The 18,461-nt window shown below is 31.6% G+C and overlaps 3 protein-coding genes across 5 annotated transcripts in view; 1 reads left to right on the forward strand and 2 right to left on the reverse strand.

Moving 5' to 3' along the window:
* Positions 1 to 18,461, reverse strand: part of LOC144834764 (large ribosomal subunit protein mL44-like) — a 186,910-nt gene that overhangs the window by 154,267 nt on the left and 14,182 nt on the right. The gene's annotated exons all lie outside the window — the stretch shown is intronic.
* The window catches only part of LOC144834760 (stromelysin-1-like), a 203,435-nt gene that overhangs the window by 136,103 nt on the left and 48,871 nt on the right, over positions 1 to 18,461 (reverse strand). The window lies entirely within an intron of this gene.
* The window catches only part of LOC144834745 (uncharacterized), a 35,331-nt gene that overhangs the window by 6,674 nt on the left and 10,196 nt on the right, over positions 1 to 18,461 (forward strand). Inside the window, exons 3-4 of one of the 2 annotated variants that reach the window (XM_078689655.1) lie at positions 10,027 to 10,093; positions 16,591 to 16,688. In XM_078689655.1, the coding sequence (XP_078545781.1) occupies positions 10,027 to 10,093; positions 16,591 to 16,671 (148 nt within the window). In that variant the 3' untranslated portion in view covers positions 16,672 to 16,688. Of the gene's footprint in view, positions 1 to 10,026; positions 10,094 to 16,590; positions 17,834 to 18,461 lie in introns of those variants that run through there. The other variant, XM_078689654.1, reaches the window with a different exon arrangement.

The following is an 18,461-nucleotide window of genomic DNA, read 5'->3' on the forward strand; positions in this document are numbered from 1 at the left end:
GCATAGGTTGTGTTGCAAACTACTTAGAAGCATGGCTTAATTTTTATCAGTCGGTCGTCATTTAGAGCAACCACTCTTCATAAGGTTAATGTTAAGTGTATTTCAGTTAAATCGATAAAATGTTTTGCCGAGAGTTCAACATTTTATTAATAATTAGTTTTATTACTTTTACTTAATTTCGTATCGTTTATTAATGATTACTGTAGTATTTTTAATATCTTTTTAAAGAGGTTGAATATTATATAGGCATTACCAGACTGTATATTAAATCAATATCAAATGTTTTTATGATTTTATTCTTAACCTATCTCGGGTCTCTCCTCACCAGACATATTGTCTCATTGTAAAAACATTTACAGAAAATACAGGGATTTACCATCTGCTATTCAGCACATATTTTTCTAACACTTTTTATCAGTCATATAAATTTGATTTATTTTATGGTACATATATTCTACAATACCATGGCAACACATTTTCATAACAGATTGAATAGATACATACTGTACTATCTTACATCCTTGATCCTATAGTACTTTTAAATTAATTACTTTATCAACGCATCTTCTTAGAATAATTCACCAAAGAGGCTAGTCGTCCTGTCAAGATAATTTTTGATAAGCCCTGTTTTTCCCATTTTGTAACGTATCCACTTATTGGTAATTATGCTAACATGTACATGATAATTTGCTGTAGTAATCGTTGACAATCGGGTCGTATCTCCTGCTTATTGAATGGTTCCTATTCGATTTGCCATATTTCCTGTGTATTGGTAGTTACAACAAGCCCGTTTATTATGAGAATGTTGTTATGACTCAAACTTTATTATTATAGAGTATTTTGTAAGGAACCTTGCCGTCTGCTAAACTACTTAAATCGCGATCCTTATTACTTTAAGGATAATTGATGTAATTACATATACAGATATTTTATACACAGATTAAAAAAATTCTACATTTTAGAAAATACAAAATTGAATTATATTGGCTCAAGATTTGTTGTTTTTGAAGCTGTAAAATAAGAATTAAGATTGACGTTTTTTGAAAAATAACTTTTTATATTTTAATATCTCTTTGACATTTAATAATCTCTAGTATTAATTTGAAAGGTAGAGCATTAATTATGTCATCTTCAAGATAACATTGTGGGTATATAAAGCATTTATTACGTAGGTAAAAATATTGTTTTACACTTTATTTTGATTTATTTTTAGTATGGCTCATTATACAAAAAATATACAATCAGAAAATCTTTATTATTTAATGCAGAAAAAAAACAAATAAATAAAAAATGTAAATGTAAGTATATATTATATACTGTAATTATTATTGATATAAATGCTATATTATATTTATTATTAATTTTTAAGATTTTTTTTAATGGAGAACAAATTTAGCCTACAGTTACACAAATTATTAAAACACAGTTAAATTTCATTTTTTCATTTATTTATTCGACCAAAACACAGATACAGAACAGAAACAAAGCACAATGGTCAGGGGCAACTAAAGCAAAACAATTACTATAACTCAAAGAGTCATTTGCCCCTTAAAAAACATCGAAATACAAAAAATATTGCAACATTGCAACATTATTACCCCAGTCAATTTTTGCATCTAACACATACAGTATGGAAACATACTCCCATAATGCAGCTAGATAGTAATCAGCGTAAATTTAAAAAAAAATATTTAAAAAAAGAATGTATTTTTAATGTAGCCTGTCTCTTTAATATAGATGATTATAAATGTTACCTTTGACAACATTCCAGTTTACCTTTCACGTTTAATTTTAAAACCGTACAATTTTGCCTTGAAGTCAAAGGGAAAGTAGGGCTGTTCATCGAAAGTGTAAAGATGATATGAAATGTCTAGATTTGAAAACACCATAAATCGCTCTAGGTGTTAACATCATCTTGTCATGACAAAAAGAGAAGAAATTAAGTACACTGCTGTCTGTGTCTTTTTGGACTACATAATTTATTTATGTTTGTACAAAGAAACATTTTTTCCTTTCAATTTAATATTTTTGCTGTGATTAACTATACTGTAGTTCAAGTTTTTACTAAAATAAATTAATATATAATAAAGTACATAGCTTAGTAAGATTCCTAACAATTTAAATTTCATTAACTACTGTCAATAGAATGGTTGATTCAGTGGTTGGGGCGGGAGGGAAATTGAATGCTTTTTAAAAATTATACTGTAATTTATGGAGAACCACCTCAGCTAGGCCTTCACTCCCCACTTGATATAAAGAAATTTACGTACAGTATTGAGTTTGGGAAAATGGATTCTCAACTTTCTAAAGAGTGGGAAAGGAAGAAATAATATTATGTTATCACAAGCAATAAATAATAATCAGTAAAACTATATTATTGGTTTAAATTAATAATTTTACTGACTGCATATTTTATATCGACGACAAGCTAATCACTTGACCATATGACTCAGATCGTTGACTCGTCAAGTGTCCACTACATGCAGAGTTTGTCTCGTATAAATGTGAGTATCGTTAATAGTATCATTTTAAAAAGACATTTTTAAGGGACACTTAGGTCTAAATCACTGAACATATATATGCTTTCATATTTAAGAAAAAGGAAAATCACAAAAAACATACAGAGCAGTAAATAAATAAACAATAATTTTATTCTACAAATTACGACGACCACCTGTATCATTTTTAGGCTGAATAGGATCAGCCACAAAATAACATTGACCCTGACAAAAAAAGAACTATAAAATTTATTAGAAGAATTTATATTTTAATAATATTATTTTTTAATTACTAGTACTACTGTAAAAACAAATTTCTATTTGGCCCTTTATTAATAATAATACACTTTCATAAAGCGCTATTTACTGATGTCTCACAGCACTAAAAGACCAACTAAAATTATTGAAAAAGGTGAGATTTTAGAAGTGACTTGAAGCTTATAAGATTTACATTACATTGACGGAAATGGAGTAGAAGCTGGTTCCAAACTAAAATTAAATTATCATTTAAAATCATTTTTTAATATAATTCATGATAATGGCTTCCTTTTACAATTAAAGTTTAAATTAACAATGCCATTTAAATTACTGTATTATAATTACATTTCATAACTTTCACTTATTTGTTATATTCAATATTAAAACAATGTTTCATATTCGTAGTTGGTTTTATTTTCACTGTAAACACCATTAAATTTTAAAGCCTTTCTCTAGACACAGTGATTATATCTTACACATTATTTGTAGGCCTAACGATAATGACTTTTTCTATTGTCCTCAAACAGCTGCATGTTTGACCCTTGTTCATTATCCAAGCTCATTTTCTATTGTTGATAAACAGCTGCTCAGCTGACCGTAAACATGAATCAATAAATAAACATCATTCATTATACGACCATCAATCATGTATTCCCCGCGACAACAAAATATAACATTAATATCACATTCAACTTGCAACTCATACCCCCTTCCAATCTAATCTCATTTACTACATATCCCTATGGACTCGACAAGTCATACACCCCTGGTCATCTATCTCATTTATATCCCTGTTGGGATTCTCCCCCTTGACACTCTCCAATTAATTAAATAAAGATTGAACATTCCTAAGCCGTACGATTCCCACATGCTTTTTGTGTCTCCCTTTATGCAGTTTTACATCGTTCAAGATCCGCTTAAAATTTTATTTATTCGTTTTGCAACAAAAAATAAATCATTTCAGTATTGACTTTTTCTTAGCACTCATCCTATGTTTTGTATTTTTACTGTTTATTTATTAGGGAAGGGGTTAGACTTGTTGCCCCTTGCTTTTGCTATTAATACCGTTTGGTCGTTAGTGCAGCATATGTGCCGCCATAGGGTCCTGCATGCAGACGTTCACCTGTTGAAGATTAAGTCAAATCTCAAGTGTACTATTTGTCTATACTAGTTTCTACTAGGTTTAATCTTGTAGCTGTTTAAATGTTGGGTTTTTTTTACACTAACCATATTGAAGTAGTTAATCTTACTGATGCCTGCAAATACTACACTACCCTTAATTCCACCCTGCTTCTTATAGCCATGCCTCTTTGTATTACCTCCTACAAATTACAATCTTCTCACCCACCTTAAGATAAACTATATATATGTGCCTGTCGTTACTTTATTAGAAAAAAATAATAAATGTCAACAAACAAGACTAAGACAATTTTATACCTTCAAATTTTAACTTTTCAAACATTAAAAATTATTGTTCCGACAATTCAAATACTAACAATTTAATATTTTTATTGCTTCCTTTTTCATACTAAAAGTTTCTCCAATTGATGACCGGTTTGAAACCGGGGTTTATTTTTGGTCTTAATATTTAATAAGTATACACAATGTATGTTAGTTGCGATGATATTTTATAAGTTTCATTTTTCAACATTCTAAAATATAATTAAAAGGACGATAATATACTTACTAATTCTTTGCAGAATCAATCAATTTAAAATTAAAGGTACAGTACAGGGTAATAAACTTGTTTAATCCAAGCCATAGGTCAGATATTAACCCTTAAAGCACTGCGTTTTAAGAGACTGTTTCGCTACACTAAATTTTGAGATTTTATACGTAAGCTTAGCTTTAGACGACCAATTATTCTTACTCTATAAACACGTCAACACCTGGCTTCATCTAATCCCGTTACTTTTGTCGTTTACCGTATGTAATACAACCTAGTTATTCCCTGCGATTCGTAAGCTTCTACATAATAACGTGTCCCAATTTCCCTTTTGTACTGAAAATACCCAAGCATTAACAAGTGACAGCGTTGCAGTTGGTCGTGCCGTCAGCTAATAATGTAACATTTCTGGACTTTTTATTATCATACCCAGAATATTTCCCCCAGATGACGGCGATGTGGGGACAGCCACAATGCCTGTATCATGTTAGATGTCCCTTAAATGTCCCTGTTAAATATTAATGGGAAATCTGTAGCACACAGGGATTTAATATTTTCCCTTTTGTGCACTGACCAAATGGCCTCCAGCGACTACTGTATAATGCATATAGCAGAAACCCCTGAAATATGCTAATCTTGTTTTCTATTTAGAATAGATCATGATAAAGTCTAATGGCTTTTGTAGACATTTTTGCTGGTATTTAACTCACTAAAAGGAAGGGGATTTTTATGTGTCTTTTTCCAAACTGAATGGATACTAAACAAGTATGGCTTTCTATTAAAAAATACACTTTTATTGTTACTATTGGTTTTACTGTTTTATTATTTAGCAAGTTTTATTGCAGTTAAATTCAACTAAAATCATATGTTAGTGGAGTTATAATGAAGTTACTGCAGTAACTGCAGTAGAAATCATTTCGATTCAAGTTACTTTCAATACAATAAAACAAAGCTAATTTACAACATACAGATAAATGTAACAATAGAATATTCTTACATTAGCACTATTCGACTGATAACCCTGATGTACATGAACTTTCAACGCTATTTCATAAACCTATAATTTTTATTGTCTCATTTTTAATTAAAGTTGAATTTGCTTTTTGTTATTAATATTAAACATCACGTTTCATTGTTTACACAAAGAAATATTGTTGCAAATAAAATTGACACACAGTACTACTGTAACTACTAACACTTCTTATACATAAGGAAATAGAATTGGGGTAGGGTCGCAAAATTTATTCACCTGGCCCATTGATTTTAATACAAATACATGTAGCACACATTAATGATTAAATCATTGAATTTATAGCCGATAGCAATGAATAGTTGATAATATATAAAGTGGGTTAGGGGTTTACACAAATTATAAGCTGGAGTCGTAGATTTTTTTCAAAATCTCTAATTTAATGATTATTCGCAATTTTTAGCCTGTGGATACGAGCTATATACCTGAGGTTACAAAATCATTGTGATTTATTATTTTTAATAGTAATTGATCATGAAGTTCGCTCAAGATGTAGGCTGGCTTTACCTAGTATTACAATCCCTCCAGATACAAACTATCCTACGATTTTTACCAAATTGTCATTATCACCAATAGAAGTGACAAATGACATTTTTATTGTTCTGTTTTAGTAAGTCTTTAGCATATGATGCAAGTCCACCTTGGACTTAAAACCACATCAAAATTTGGGGTAAACTACGGCTTGTCATCCTCTCCCCAAACTTGAACCAATCTTGGGTTCAAAGAAAATTATAGGTTGCAATATTTAATATTAATTTTCGTCAGATCATTCATTCATTGAATACAGTAATTGTATACAAAGGGACTCAAATGGCTTTGCTAATTGAGTACATTTCTTGTTTACTACTTGGTATTGTGCTGACATTCAAAGCAAGAAGACCAATTTAACTGTTCCATTAACATTTCTAAGAAAATATTATTTTTTCGCATAATCTTCCTACTGTATACTAATTTTCAACAAAATTTACATTTATAATATTTATAAAAAAAATAGACCTATATTATAAGTACCACCGTGTCAAAATTGTTGTACTTCATCTCCTAACAATTCGATACAATTCATGCTGGGGCATTTTCTAATTCTTCCAAACATGACACATAATGTAGTATTTTTTAAACGACCAAGAACATGTTTAGTAATTCCGTAGCATCTTTAGATGTCGCAGAGCGGTAAAAAATCCTTAAGACAAGTATAATATTTAGTATAATATTGATGAAATCTTAGTGAACTAACTTATTTATAATATATTTAAATTACATATTTTAAATTATATACAAGTTGACATTCATGGGGCTTTAAGTACAGCACTTACACTTAAGTATGATGCATGTAAAACAGATTATTTATTATAAACATGCTTAAAATAATCCAAACCGATCTGTAACTTTTACATAAAACAACTGAAGTTATAATATTGATTTTCTGTTGACTCAAAGAAAAAATAATTAGGTACAGTATACAGAAATGAATGTTGTAAGTACAACACTCATTTATAGTACAAGACATTATTTATAATCATAGACACAAGGTATGACGATATCTGTGTCAAGCCAGTGAAAATACGCAATAGGTTTTGTTTGTATCAGCCAGTCATAGCGGCGTGAAATTACAACTGTCTTTATACAGCAGATCAAGTTTTCAATCTGTGGGGATCGCATTGCCAGAACTGGGTCGGGTCATCGGAGAAGGTGTCGTCGCTAGCTGTATGGCATTTTGACCCTTCCTCCAGCAGCCTAGTTCTAGGATCAGCTGCCCTTTACGATGAAGCAAGACAAATTATGTTGACGACATTCGAAATTACAGATGCTACTCACTTCCAATTTATTCCACAGATAGCTTGTAATTGCCTGTATAACAAGCGCAATTTTGCCTTGAAACTTGTATGCTAACAACATTTCTGAATCACTCTACTAAATGCACCGATAAAGTCTCGTATCATTTCTATACTAAAAATATCTGTTATTCCTATAACGTCCCCACGTTTATTTACATAATCAATATTTTTCACAGCATACAACAAAAAGCCTAATATAGTTGTCTTTGTTCACTACTGTATAATGAATATATTTAAGTGTATAAAATATAGCTAATTTAGCTGGGCTTAAACACCAGATGATGTGATGCATAATTAATTATGCAAATAAGCCTTAAGCTTTCTTATTCTGTAAAACCAGGTCATCTGTAAAGTGAAATTATCACAGGCTAGGCTGTTTCTCAATGGAAATTTCAAGCCTAATAATATTAGTTACAATTAAAGTATGAACATTTGATTAAAAATAACAATGAAATATATTATCATATGTAATATTTTATTTGGTTTTCATTCATTCAAGTTATGTAGTAGTACTGTACAACTCTACTATAATAAAATGAGTCTATCCCCATATTTTTATGTAAAATACCTAAAATTTATTTTTAAGGGGGTAGGCTTTTATCTGTTTAGTTTTAAAAAGGAATCTCTATTTTTCGGATTTAGAGAATATTTTTAGCGTAAATGTCATGGAGGAAATAATGGTATAATTTGTGCCCACATGCATACTGGGATTGCAATTTAAAAGATCAGAAAGACGGGGAGCTCAATTTTAACAATAAAAATACATTAAATTGTAGACAGACTCTATTCAACAATTTCCAATCTTTTATTCCAAGAATGAAAAGAATTCTGTACGACCTTCCAATCTTCTGTATGTTTGTTAATTGTGCATATGTAGGACAGAACAAATGTTTAAGGGGAAATCACTAACAAAACCTATTGTAATAATAGAGTAGGACATTGTAGTAATATAGTGCGACATTGTAGTATTAAACAACAAAATTCACAATATTTCTGATATTTTGTTGATACCGTTTCTTAATATTTTAAAATAAAACTTTGTACTCGTTTTTTGCAAGCAAAATTATGAAAAATTTAACGCACATAAAAATGATGTTCCAAATTGAATTATCCGATCGCTTTAACTTAATTGGTCGTCAATTTAAGTTTATTGCTTTTTCGTATGGTAACCTTCATCGTCACGGTTTTCAAGCGATATTATTATGCTTTAATAGTATATTTTTAAATTTATCATTTTGTGTAAATCTGGGGTTGTATGCTAGTTACTAAATCCTATCTGAGATATGCTAAAAAAATTAGATTAAAATAAAAATGTCAGAGGATCTGAAATTTTGAATTGCTTTTAATATCAACAAATTTCTTTAAAAACATTTTTGTTACAAGATACAAGATAACTTTATTGTCAAATAGTTCATCAACGAAATATTTAAAATTGGTTTTTCTCATGGCAACTTATTAAAAATAGAATAAAATCGGTAAAATGTTAAAACACAAAGTAAAATACACAGTAACACTAAGTTATCTTATTGCCACACTGACCTGATGTAAAATGGACAGAAAAACACCTTTAAAATATCTTTAAGTTTAATGTAATTGTAATCATAATTGGTGGCCATTTACTGTTGCCTATTATTGTACTCATGGGCTCTGCTAGTGTATTGTAAAGTAATCGCACAGTTATGACATTTTATATTGCAAAACAGCTTACTAATGTTAAAGGTCTTTTTACATTCAAATAGGCCTTTAAAGCTCCGTCTACACTATCAAACTAGTATTTTTTAGATCATTTTGTATATACCTCCGTCGTATCATTAACAAACTCTGGTGTCAGCGCCCCGGTGTGTGTAAACACTAGAGTTTTGTTGGAGATATGAAAATATGGAAAAATACAGTAGTGTTCATTTATCTTTTTAAATAAACCTTTTGCATGATGTAGAATAAATATATATTACAGTATGCACTGATGAAGGGCTAGTGTTGCCCGAAAGCTCTGCTAACTTTTCTGGCTATTTACTTTATCGTTTTGATTTAGCTTTTTGCTCTTTTTTTTGTCTCCATTGAGATCCAGCCACTGATAACCACAGCATTGTCATTTTGCCTTTGGATTTATATATTATAGTAGTTTGATTATGATTTTCCTTCATGGTTAGATTTGACTAGTTTTAAAGACCAATGCAATTCCATTGGGTTATCCCTAGTATCCTCTTAAGTGTAGTATACAGTATATATAAAATAAATAGTTGTCGGTCTTTTAAAAACCATTTTAAAAAGACAATTTTAATTACATGTGTTAGTATTAAAATTATTTTTTTACTTTTTTTGTTTTCTCAAAACTATACTAATATCAAAACTATACAAAATAGAATCACAATTACTTTTTCCACGAAAATCTTGTATTCTTTTGAATTACTAGACTTTGTCTAGACCAGAATAACAGCAGTAGTTTAGAAAAGAGAATAGTTGCAATACTGAAAGTGGTGCGTTTGACATATACAGCACCACCCATTTTTTATGCAGATAATTTTGTCTGCATATAGAGGAAAACCATTGAAAGATACAGTCTTTAATTAGAGTATGGCTTCATTATAAACTTGTGTAATAGGATGGGATGGATTCATTCATTTTGACTTTATGGTCCTTCTTTCTTGTAAGTGAAGTCGTCATGAAGGTCGGCTTTCACGTCACGTAATCCATACAAAATTTATAAATTAATTAATTTATGTTTATTTTATCTTTCAGCGCAAAGGATCCAACTATTCGTCCAACATGTAGGCACTGTGATATCATTATGGTAGAGCTAACTAAGGTAAAAAGAAACTATTGAAATATAAACCTCAGATACAAACCATTAATAATAATAATAATATCCTGGATTTATATAGCGCCTAGTTGTGAAACCTCTAAGCTCTGTACATAAAACGATTAGTACGATAAAAGGGATTCCAACCATGCCAAAAAAAAACCAAACCGAAGTAAGGGGATACGCCTTTGTTGCTAACCAGGGATCGGTCTAATTGAACCCCTGTCAGCACCAGTTGTGTCTCGGTCATCCCGGACTCAGGCGCCTTCTGCCCTACTTAAACTAGATCAAAACAATCTAGGTTGCATGGTAAAGGAGAAAAAAGTTGGACAAATTCTCTTCTGTACTGTCTAAATAAAGGTCTAATTCTAGTTAAGCTAGAACAGCTAAACACCCATCGTTCCACACATATTTCACACATTTTAATGTGATTTTATGACATTTTGGAACTTCTCTGCATCATGACCGGACATACTTAAAAATGATAAACTACATGTTACATATATTTTGCACCATAATAAAGCGTTACTGTACATTTAAATTAAGTATGTTAGTTCGTGCTGTTTAGACTCAAGCCTGCCCCCACCCACTTCAAATTGATATATTTGCATGATGTGATAGGCTAATCCTCAGCTATGTCTGCTCACATGCCTTGCATATTAATATACAGCAGGTGGGGGTAATACGAAACTCAAATTACAAGTTAACTGACGAATATTACCTGCAAACAGAAAGAGTAAAAGGTTGACTAGGGGACCTACATTCTGTGTTCGTCTGCCGAGAGTTCCTAATTCAAAAGATGCATTAAACCACCTCGGGGACATCCCAGTCAGTTCTAATTTTTAATATGTAACAGATTCATATTCATGATGCAAGCAAATTCATTCATCTACATACATAGTATTTGTTTATTCAACTTATTCAATTAAATTTATTTTTAACTGTCGTCGAGTTGTAGAAAATTGCGTTTCTTCCCGTAGAGGCTTGCATTGAGGCTGATTTGGAGATCAATTTGACACTTTCACGACACGACATTTTCATGTGAATGTTTCATTGTTACTGTACGTTGTATTGTCCATGTGAAATCAAGAGAGCGAGTGTCACAGATAATAAAACCTCTGATAGGCTCAGGCATTTTAAACTAGGGAACTGATCACAAGTTCATCTCGAAAAATGTGTCACATTCATGTGACTTTTTCACAAATATTGTCATCTTAATCGTGGTATAATAATGACTATAATATATAACTAGCAGGTACAAAGGCGCTAGTATTGAACTTGCGGTTTAGGAGGAGATAGCTCAGTGCTATTCTAATATAGATTTTAGGACACTTTTACAAAGTCATACGGTAATTAGAAACTGTATTTAAATTAAAATACTGTAACATCTCCCAATAAACAAATTTGCTATATTTTTTATAAAAAAAATATAATTTGAATTAAATTTATATCCATAAAGCATTTTTAACAAGTGGATCCAATGGGTAGAACAAGGGGTGGATCCAGTGGGTAGAACAAGGGGTGGATCCAGTGGGTAGAACTAGGAGTGGATCCAGTGGGTACAACTAGGGGTGGATCCAGTGGGTAGAACTAGGGGTGGATCCAGTGGGTAGAACTAGGAGTGGATCCAGTGGGTAGAACTAGGAGTGGATCCAGTGGGTAATAACTAGGGGTGGATCCAGTGGGTAGAACTAGGGGTGGATCCAGTGGGTAGAACTAGGGGTGGATCCAGTGGGTAGAACAAGGGGTGGATCCAGTGGGTAGAACAAGGGGTGGATCCAGTGGGTATAACTAGGAGTGGATCCAGTGGGTAGAACTAGGGGTGGATCCAGTGGGTAGAACTAGGGGTGGATCCAGTGGGTAGAGCAAGGAGTGGATCCAGTGGGTATAACTAGGGGTGGATCCAGTGGGTAATAACTAGGGGTGGATCCAGTGGGTAGAACTAGGGGTGGATCCAGTGGGTAGAACAAGGGGTGGATCCAGTGGGTATAACTAGGAGTGGATCCAGTGGGTATAACTAGGAGTGGATCCAGTGGGTAGAATTAGGGGTGGATCCAGTGGGTAGAGCAAGGAGTGGATCCAGTGGGTATAACTAGGGGTGGATCCAGTGGGTGGATCCAGTGGGTAGAACAAGGGGTGGATCCAGGGGTGTGCGCTTTTCCCTTTTTACAGCGAAAATGAAATTATGAACAATGTTTTGATTTTGACTTAATATAATATGTTTACACGTAGTCCTCCCCTATATATAAAAAAAATGTTGATCCACCCCTACAAGTTTTAATCATTCTTGGTCCGGTGGAAGTAACAATTGAAGGGCAATATCCTTTAGTAAGTTGGCCCCATTAATTTAAGAATAGAAAGGAAACAATAAGAAGTTGATAAGATTTAAGTATAATGTAGTAGTTCCTGTGGAGATACTAGAAACCAGCATAAAGCTCTGTCTACACTATCAAATTTTATGTGACAAAAAAATGTATATAATATATGGCATGATGATGTCGTATAACTACCATATTTGGGCATATCACTACCATGTTTGGCCACATCAAACTTTTTTTGTCACATAAAGTTTGATAGTGTAGACATGCTTAAGGTCCTTACTAATGTGATCAATTTTTGACATGATTTTATGGTTGCAGTCTTTAATTAATAATTGCCTATGATGGTAGAATAGGTTTGCCCATCTCAGCCTGTTATTTAATTTATAGGTAGACCTTTTATTTCAATGTTGATATGCTTACTATAATAACATACATCAATTTATGCCATCAATCTGTCAAATATCAAAGAGAGAAAACAACTCAAAATTTGCACTTGATTTACTGTGTTGTGTTTCTATGGAATACTGTCATTTTTTCTGTTCATATTAACAGTATTTTGTTAAATTTAAATTTCTTATAACAATTTTGAATCCTTTTCTTTAGGGTCTTACCCTGTATTATACCACACAATAAAGGATAGGATATCTAATGATATACTGTGCTTTGTTATTCAGGATGTCAATAAGAATGTTAGTACCAAAAACGAAACAAAAGTTTCTTAGAACCACTTACAAGAACAATACAATCACTATGGGCGTTTGAGGAAGTTTTTCTATTTTATGTTCATTGTATTCAGGGACTTCTTTTATTGAATTGGTTGGTTATCAAATTCAGAAAACAGAGAAGAAAAGTATTCATGAAATCAAAGCATTTTTTAAAAACAAAATTCTGTTTCTTCAAATAGATAAATTAAATAACTTTGTATTTAATATGGAAAACACCAGTCCTTATACTGTAAGATCTTTCTACTACTCTTGTAACTATACAACCCATTTGTGTTCATCATTCATTAGAGAGAACAAAGACAGGCCTAAACTTTCTATTGTTTACTGTGATTTATTGAAAAGATCTTAACAATTTCTAGTTGTCCTCATTGCCTATCCCAGAAGACCACTCTGCCCTTTCCCCAGCACCTGAAACTTGCCTAGAAGAACCCTGAAAAGTGAAAGGCCACTGCGTCCTAACCAGTATCACTAGAAAGTCCAATAGACCCTCCTTCTTTGGTGTAATGCCAAAGCCCTTAGGTATTAATATCACATTGAAAATGAAATATACACAAACAAAGTTCACAAGCATGACCTGGTTTCCATTAATAAAAAGGGGGAGGGAGAGAAGGGGTTAATAAGAAGGAAGTTAAGAAAAGGCACATTAACTAAGGTATTATTCTTATGAAATTTAATATGTTATTTGTGGGATATTATTATGACTTTGAACCCAGAGGATAATTGTATATTTTACAGGCATAATAATCCAAGTTAGTCAGTAATTTGAGATCCTTTATTCATGAAATTTGAACATACCATTATGTCTACTTTGAGCTATAACTTAACTATTCTTGTTGGTATAAACACTAACCAAGTCTGTTGTTAAAAATACCATATGGATTGGAAATTACTACAAACAATATGGATGAGCATGGAGGGGGATGCGCTGTGGAAAATTAAACCGGAATTAGGCCAATGCATGTGGTCAAAATGACCTTTTACATTAGAGCCAGCTGCCCACTGGGCATTTTAAGTATATCTGTAAAAGTTTACACCATAGAGTATCCTTTGTCCAGGCCTAGATTTAATTGTATGCCTCAAGGTTGATTCCATCCTGTTAGTAATGCATGGTCATTTTACCTGGTCAATTGGGGACTACACACTGTTGGGGGATTGCTTGATTGGACTATACCATTCTTAAAAAGGGGGAGTCAATATGATTACTATTTCAACACCTATTATTCAGATAATTTGTTGAAAGATCATGATATATAATTTCACTATTGATGGTATGGCATTAAAAATTCATATTTCTCATTATCGATGAAATATGATACAGAATTTCTCAGAATAGTTTCTTTCGGGTTAAACCATTTAAATTAGAGGGTTGGAAATCGGTCTGATGACAAGATAAACAAAAATGACCATTGGAAAATAGCATAATCCAATGGATACTTTGTTAATTTCTTCTTTTCTAATAATAACAATGATATAAATCCTAATTTATAAATTTTCCAAATTAACTTTTTGCCATTTACATTTACAATCTAATTGTTCTTTATTGAATTAAATATATTACATTTAATAATTAAAACAATCTGTTTTATATTATGTGATTTTTAATGTTACTATATGACCTTGTAATTAAGTGAATTTGATTGGTCCTTGTAGGCCTGCCATTAATCTTTGTTTAGGCTTTGAATGAACAGCTTTTTTGCTTCAAACCCTTGCTAAGCCGCCTCCTTAGGCTCCCCATCAGACGACCATGAAAATCTCCATAGATTTCCAACAGGATATGTTCATAGAACAATGAAATCTCGACTACCGAATCATTTAATGTTACATGAGAACTGTTTTTGGAAATGTGTCCTTCGTTTTAAATAATAAGATTTTAATGGCGGCCACAAAAGAGATGATTTTTAGTATCTGCCCAATCCCCAGGCATTTAAGTACTTACCACACTATATAATACAACTTTTATTATAAGATTTGTTTAATGGGTAAAAGGAACAAGGTTATGGTATTTTAATCCAAGCACAGATAGGAGCCTTGTGTAGCATTGGTTCTAGCATGAAAATAACATATAATTGCTATACTGGAAATAAAAATTCATAAAAGATACAATTATTAAATTATTTAAATATTTATTTTAAAAATAATTTTGATATTGAAAATGTGTGCAGTTGGTCACTTTCTTGTAGATGCGTTAATTGTAGAACATAATTTGTTTGGTTTTGTTTATTTCTTTTTTCTGTACTCTGTTTTGGGTTGACCAACTAGCATTGGTGTTTAGCACCTGTTTGTTCATTCCTTGCCTTTTATACTTCTTTTGTCTTCTTTGTATTGTGTATGGCAGAAAATTGAATAAATAAATAAATGCTCCTTTCTTATTCATAACATACTACAGTAAACTCAACTGTAGTCCAACTGAATCACCTTTGATCAGGTTATTAAAAATTAAATTAAAACTTACTAATATTAACAAGGGAATTGGAGAATTTATCAGCTTCTAAAATTCGTAAATACCCTCACATTACAGAACTTGTGAAGGGGAAATATGAAATGTCAATCACCTTTTGTGACATGTGGTGTCCCTGATAAACCTTATTCTGTTCATTGTTTTCTTTTACTAAGGAAACAATATAGAATTTTAATAAATTATCTAGCCTTTCTTGTCCAGGAAGTCTAAAAGCTTCCACTTCATTTGAAATAAACACTGGTCTTTATTGTGAATTTAAACATTTATTGAATGAAGTTTGTTATCATTTGTTTGTTAAAGTTTTTGATAAGCTATTTTCTGTTGATTATTTAGCATTTTCTACATTTAAGGACCATGCATAAAAACAGCCCGTAAAAAGAAACATTAATTTTATGAAACCAAGAAACTTGTATCGTTTGACATTTTTTTTATTCCAGTTCCTTGTGTGTTCCTTTTTCAGGATTGATATAACATTTGGTTTTTCTTAATTTTTTATTCAATATATTTTTTTTATAATAATTTGCATTTTGCATTTTTATTTTAAAAAGAATAAACTACACCACACATTGTAAGGCAGTTTCACCAAGATTGTTTAATTAATTAACTTAAACAACTTATTAATTTCCATTCTTTAAACAAGTCAAATCAATATTTATAGTTTCAGATACATATTGTATATAATATTATGTATAAATCCAAAGGCAAATTACTGTAAAAATGACAATGTTGTGGGTATCATCAGTGGCTGGATCTCAATGGAGATTCAAAATAAAATAAGCAAAAAGCTAAATCAAAACGATAAAGTAAAACAGCCAGAAAAATTAGCAGAGCTTTCGGGCAACACTAGCCCTTCATCCTTTCAAGTCATATCAGTGCAATGTTATATATAAAATATACTTTTATGTCTTTTTAATATAAAATCTTCTGGTAACATCCTTTCTTTAACTTTTACCCTAAAAAAAACCACTAAAATATTATCTACGTTTTTTTGTCTTTTAGGAACGAGAAATGAATGCCGGTTTGAAAGCAGAAATAAATCAATTACGTGAAGCTTTATCACAACTCATCAAGCGGGAATAACCATCACATTTTTCTTGGTAAGCAGCGAAGTCCATCATTTTCAATTTGATTTCTCTTTTGATGTTAGCAAAAATTGTATTGAATATGTACATGGTTCATACAGTATCCTAATTTAATACAACAATGTAAAAAAAAAAGTATAAAAAGAAGAAATCATCATATTAGTTGTATTGTATCATATTTGTTTTAATTAATTAAGCAAACATAACGATATATACTTGGTGAACCCATGGACAAATTTAATAGTTTAGTCTAAACTATTCCTCCATGGTGAACCTGTGCACCTTTGCCCAGTACAACTTTATCATGAATTTCAAAGAGAACCTATTGCAGACTAACGCTCTGTCTACACTATCAAACTTTATGTGACAAACAAATGTGATGTGCACATATATGGACATGATGATGTCATATCAATACCATATTAAAGTATTATTTGGGTACATTACACAAGTTTGATAGTGTATACAGCGCTTTATAAAGAATGAAAATCATGTTTACTTGCATTCACGAAAATTGAAAAAATAATAACCACCGGATTTAGCAAATTAATAATAACACCTTCAAAAGATTTTTTTGCGTTGTTGCATTAATTAAGCATGGTTTGAGGTGATTTACAATTTGTTGGTAAATTCTTACGAGGAAATTATCCCCTGTGTACAGTGATGTGTGTGAAGAAGATGTGATCCGTGAAAAGTAGTGCTATGTCTCTTAGTTCACTACGTTGATAAAGTCTTACAAGTTTTGATATTAAATCTTCAGATGAGGCGTAGGAGACGACTCGTGGGTCTTGATTATAATTAGTATAACTTGATCCCCAACCACCCCTTACTATAATATTATTCCTACGAGACATATTCTAGCGTCCCCTAGCTGTAAAGCATCGTCTATGCCGATTTCACGCATTCTGTCTTTGGAAATAATGGTAGTCTTTTCGAATCCAAGCCAAGGGTCTCATTAGATATTACTTTAAATAACAGGTGGATTTTATTAGAAGCAGGTGGGGAAGAAATAATTAAGATGTCTCAAGGTGAGAAGAACAGTTCTGCTTCACCACCAATAATGTGCATTATCTCTATGTCCTGATTAATGCTCATGATATATTAAACAGCGAGAATCATCACCAAACAATATTGGCAGAATAAAATTTACTTGGCAAAGAAAATTGAAAATAACGTATAAATAAAGCTAATTCCAGAAATTGAAGCTTGATCAATCTTTTTATGAAGTATTGTTATGTTTTATTGTTTACGTTTACTGACCTCTTTAAAAGGCAAATAATGGGGAGAATCATTTCCTATTGCGATTTGAGCGACTAGATCAAACATCCTAATAAGGAAGAGCCCCACCCAACAGGAAAGGGGAGCAGTATCTATATCCTTAGTGGTATTCCCTAAATTATGATTAAACACTTTGCCCTAATATGACAGATGTGTTTCTTTGATTAAACCTCACAGTAGTTAACTTCACACAATGGATTTTGTTAACACCCATTAAAATAAATAGTAAGAAAGTGTTACTGGCTAATGTCTATCTATCTACCATCTTGATTACTTAATTCTAGCTATAGTATTAGTAAAGTAAATCATGATGTAGTTTGCAATATTAAATAGACATACTGTTAATAAGGAAATGGTATAGTGTTGTAAATGTGAAAAATGACAACCAGGAGCAGAGATGTGTATTGCTATAAATGTACTAATACTGTACAAATGACCAGCTATCTAATTATGGAGACAGCGATTTTACTAAATGCTAATCTTAAATAGAACCTTCTAAACACTAAATAT

The sequence above is a fragment of the Antedon bifida genome, chromosome 2 (assembly GCF_963402885.1).
Source record: "Antedon bifida chromosome 2, ecAntBifi1.1, whole genome shotgun sequence".
In the NCBI taxonomy this organism is placed as follows: Eukaryota; Metazoa; Echinodermata; class Crinoidea; order Comatulida; family Antedonidae; genus Antedon; species Antedon bifida.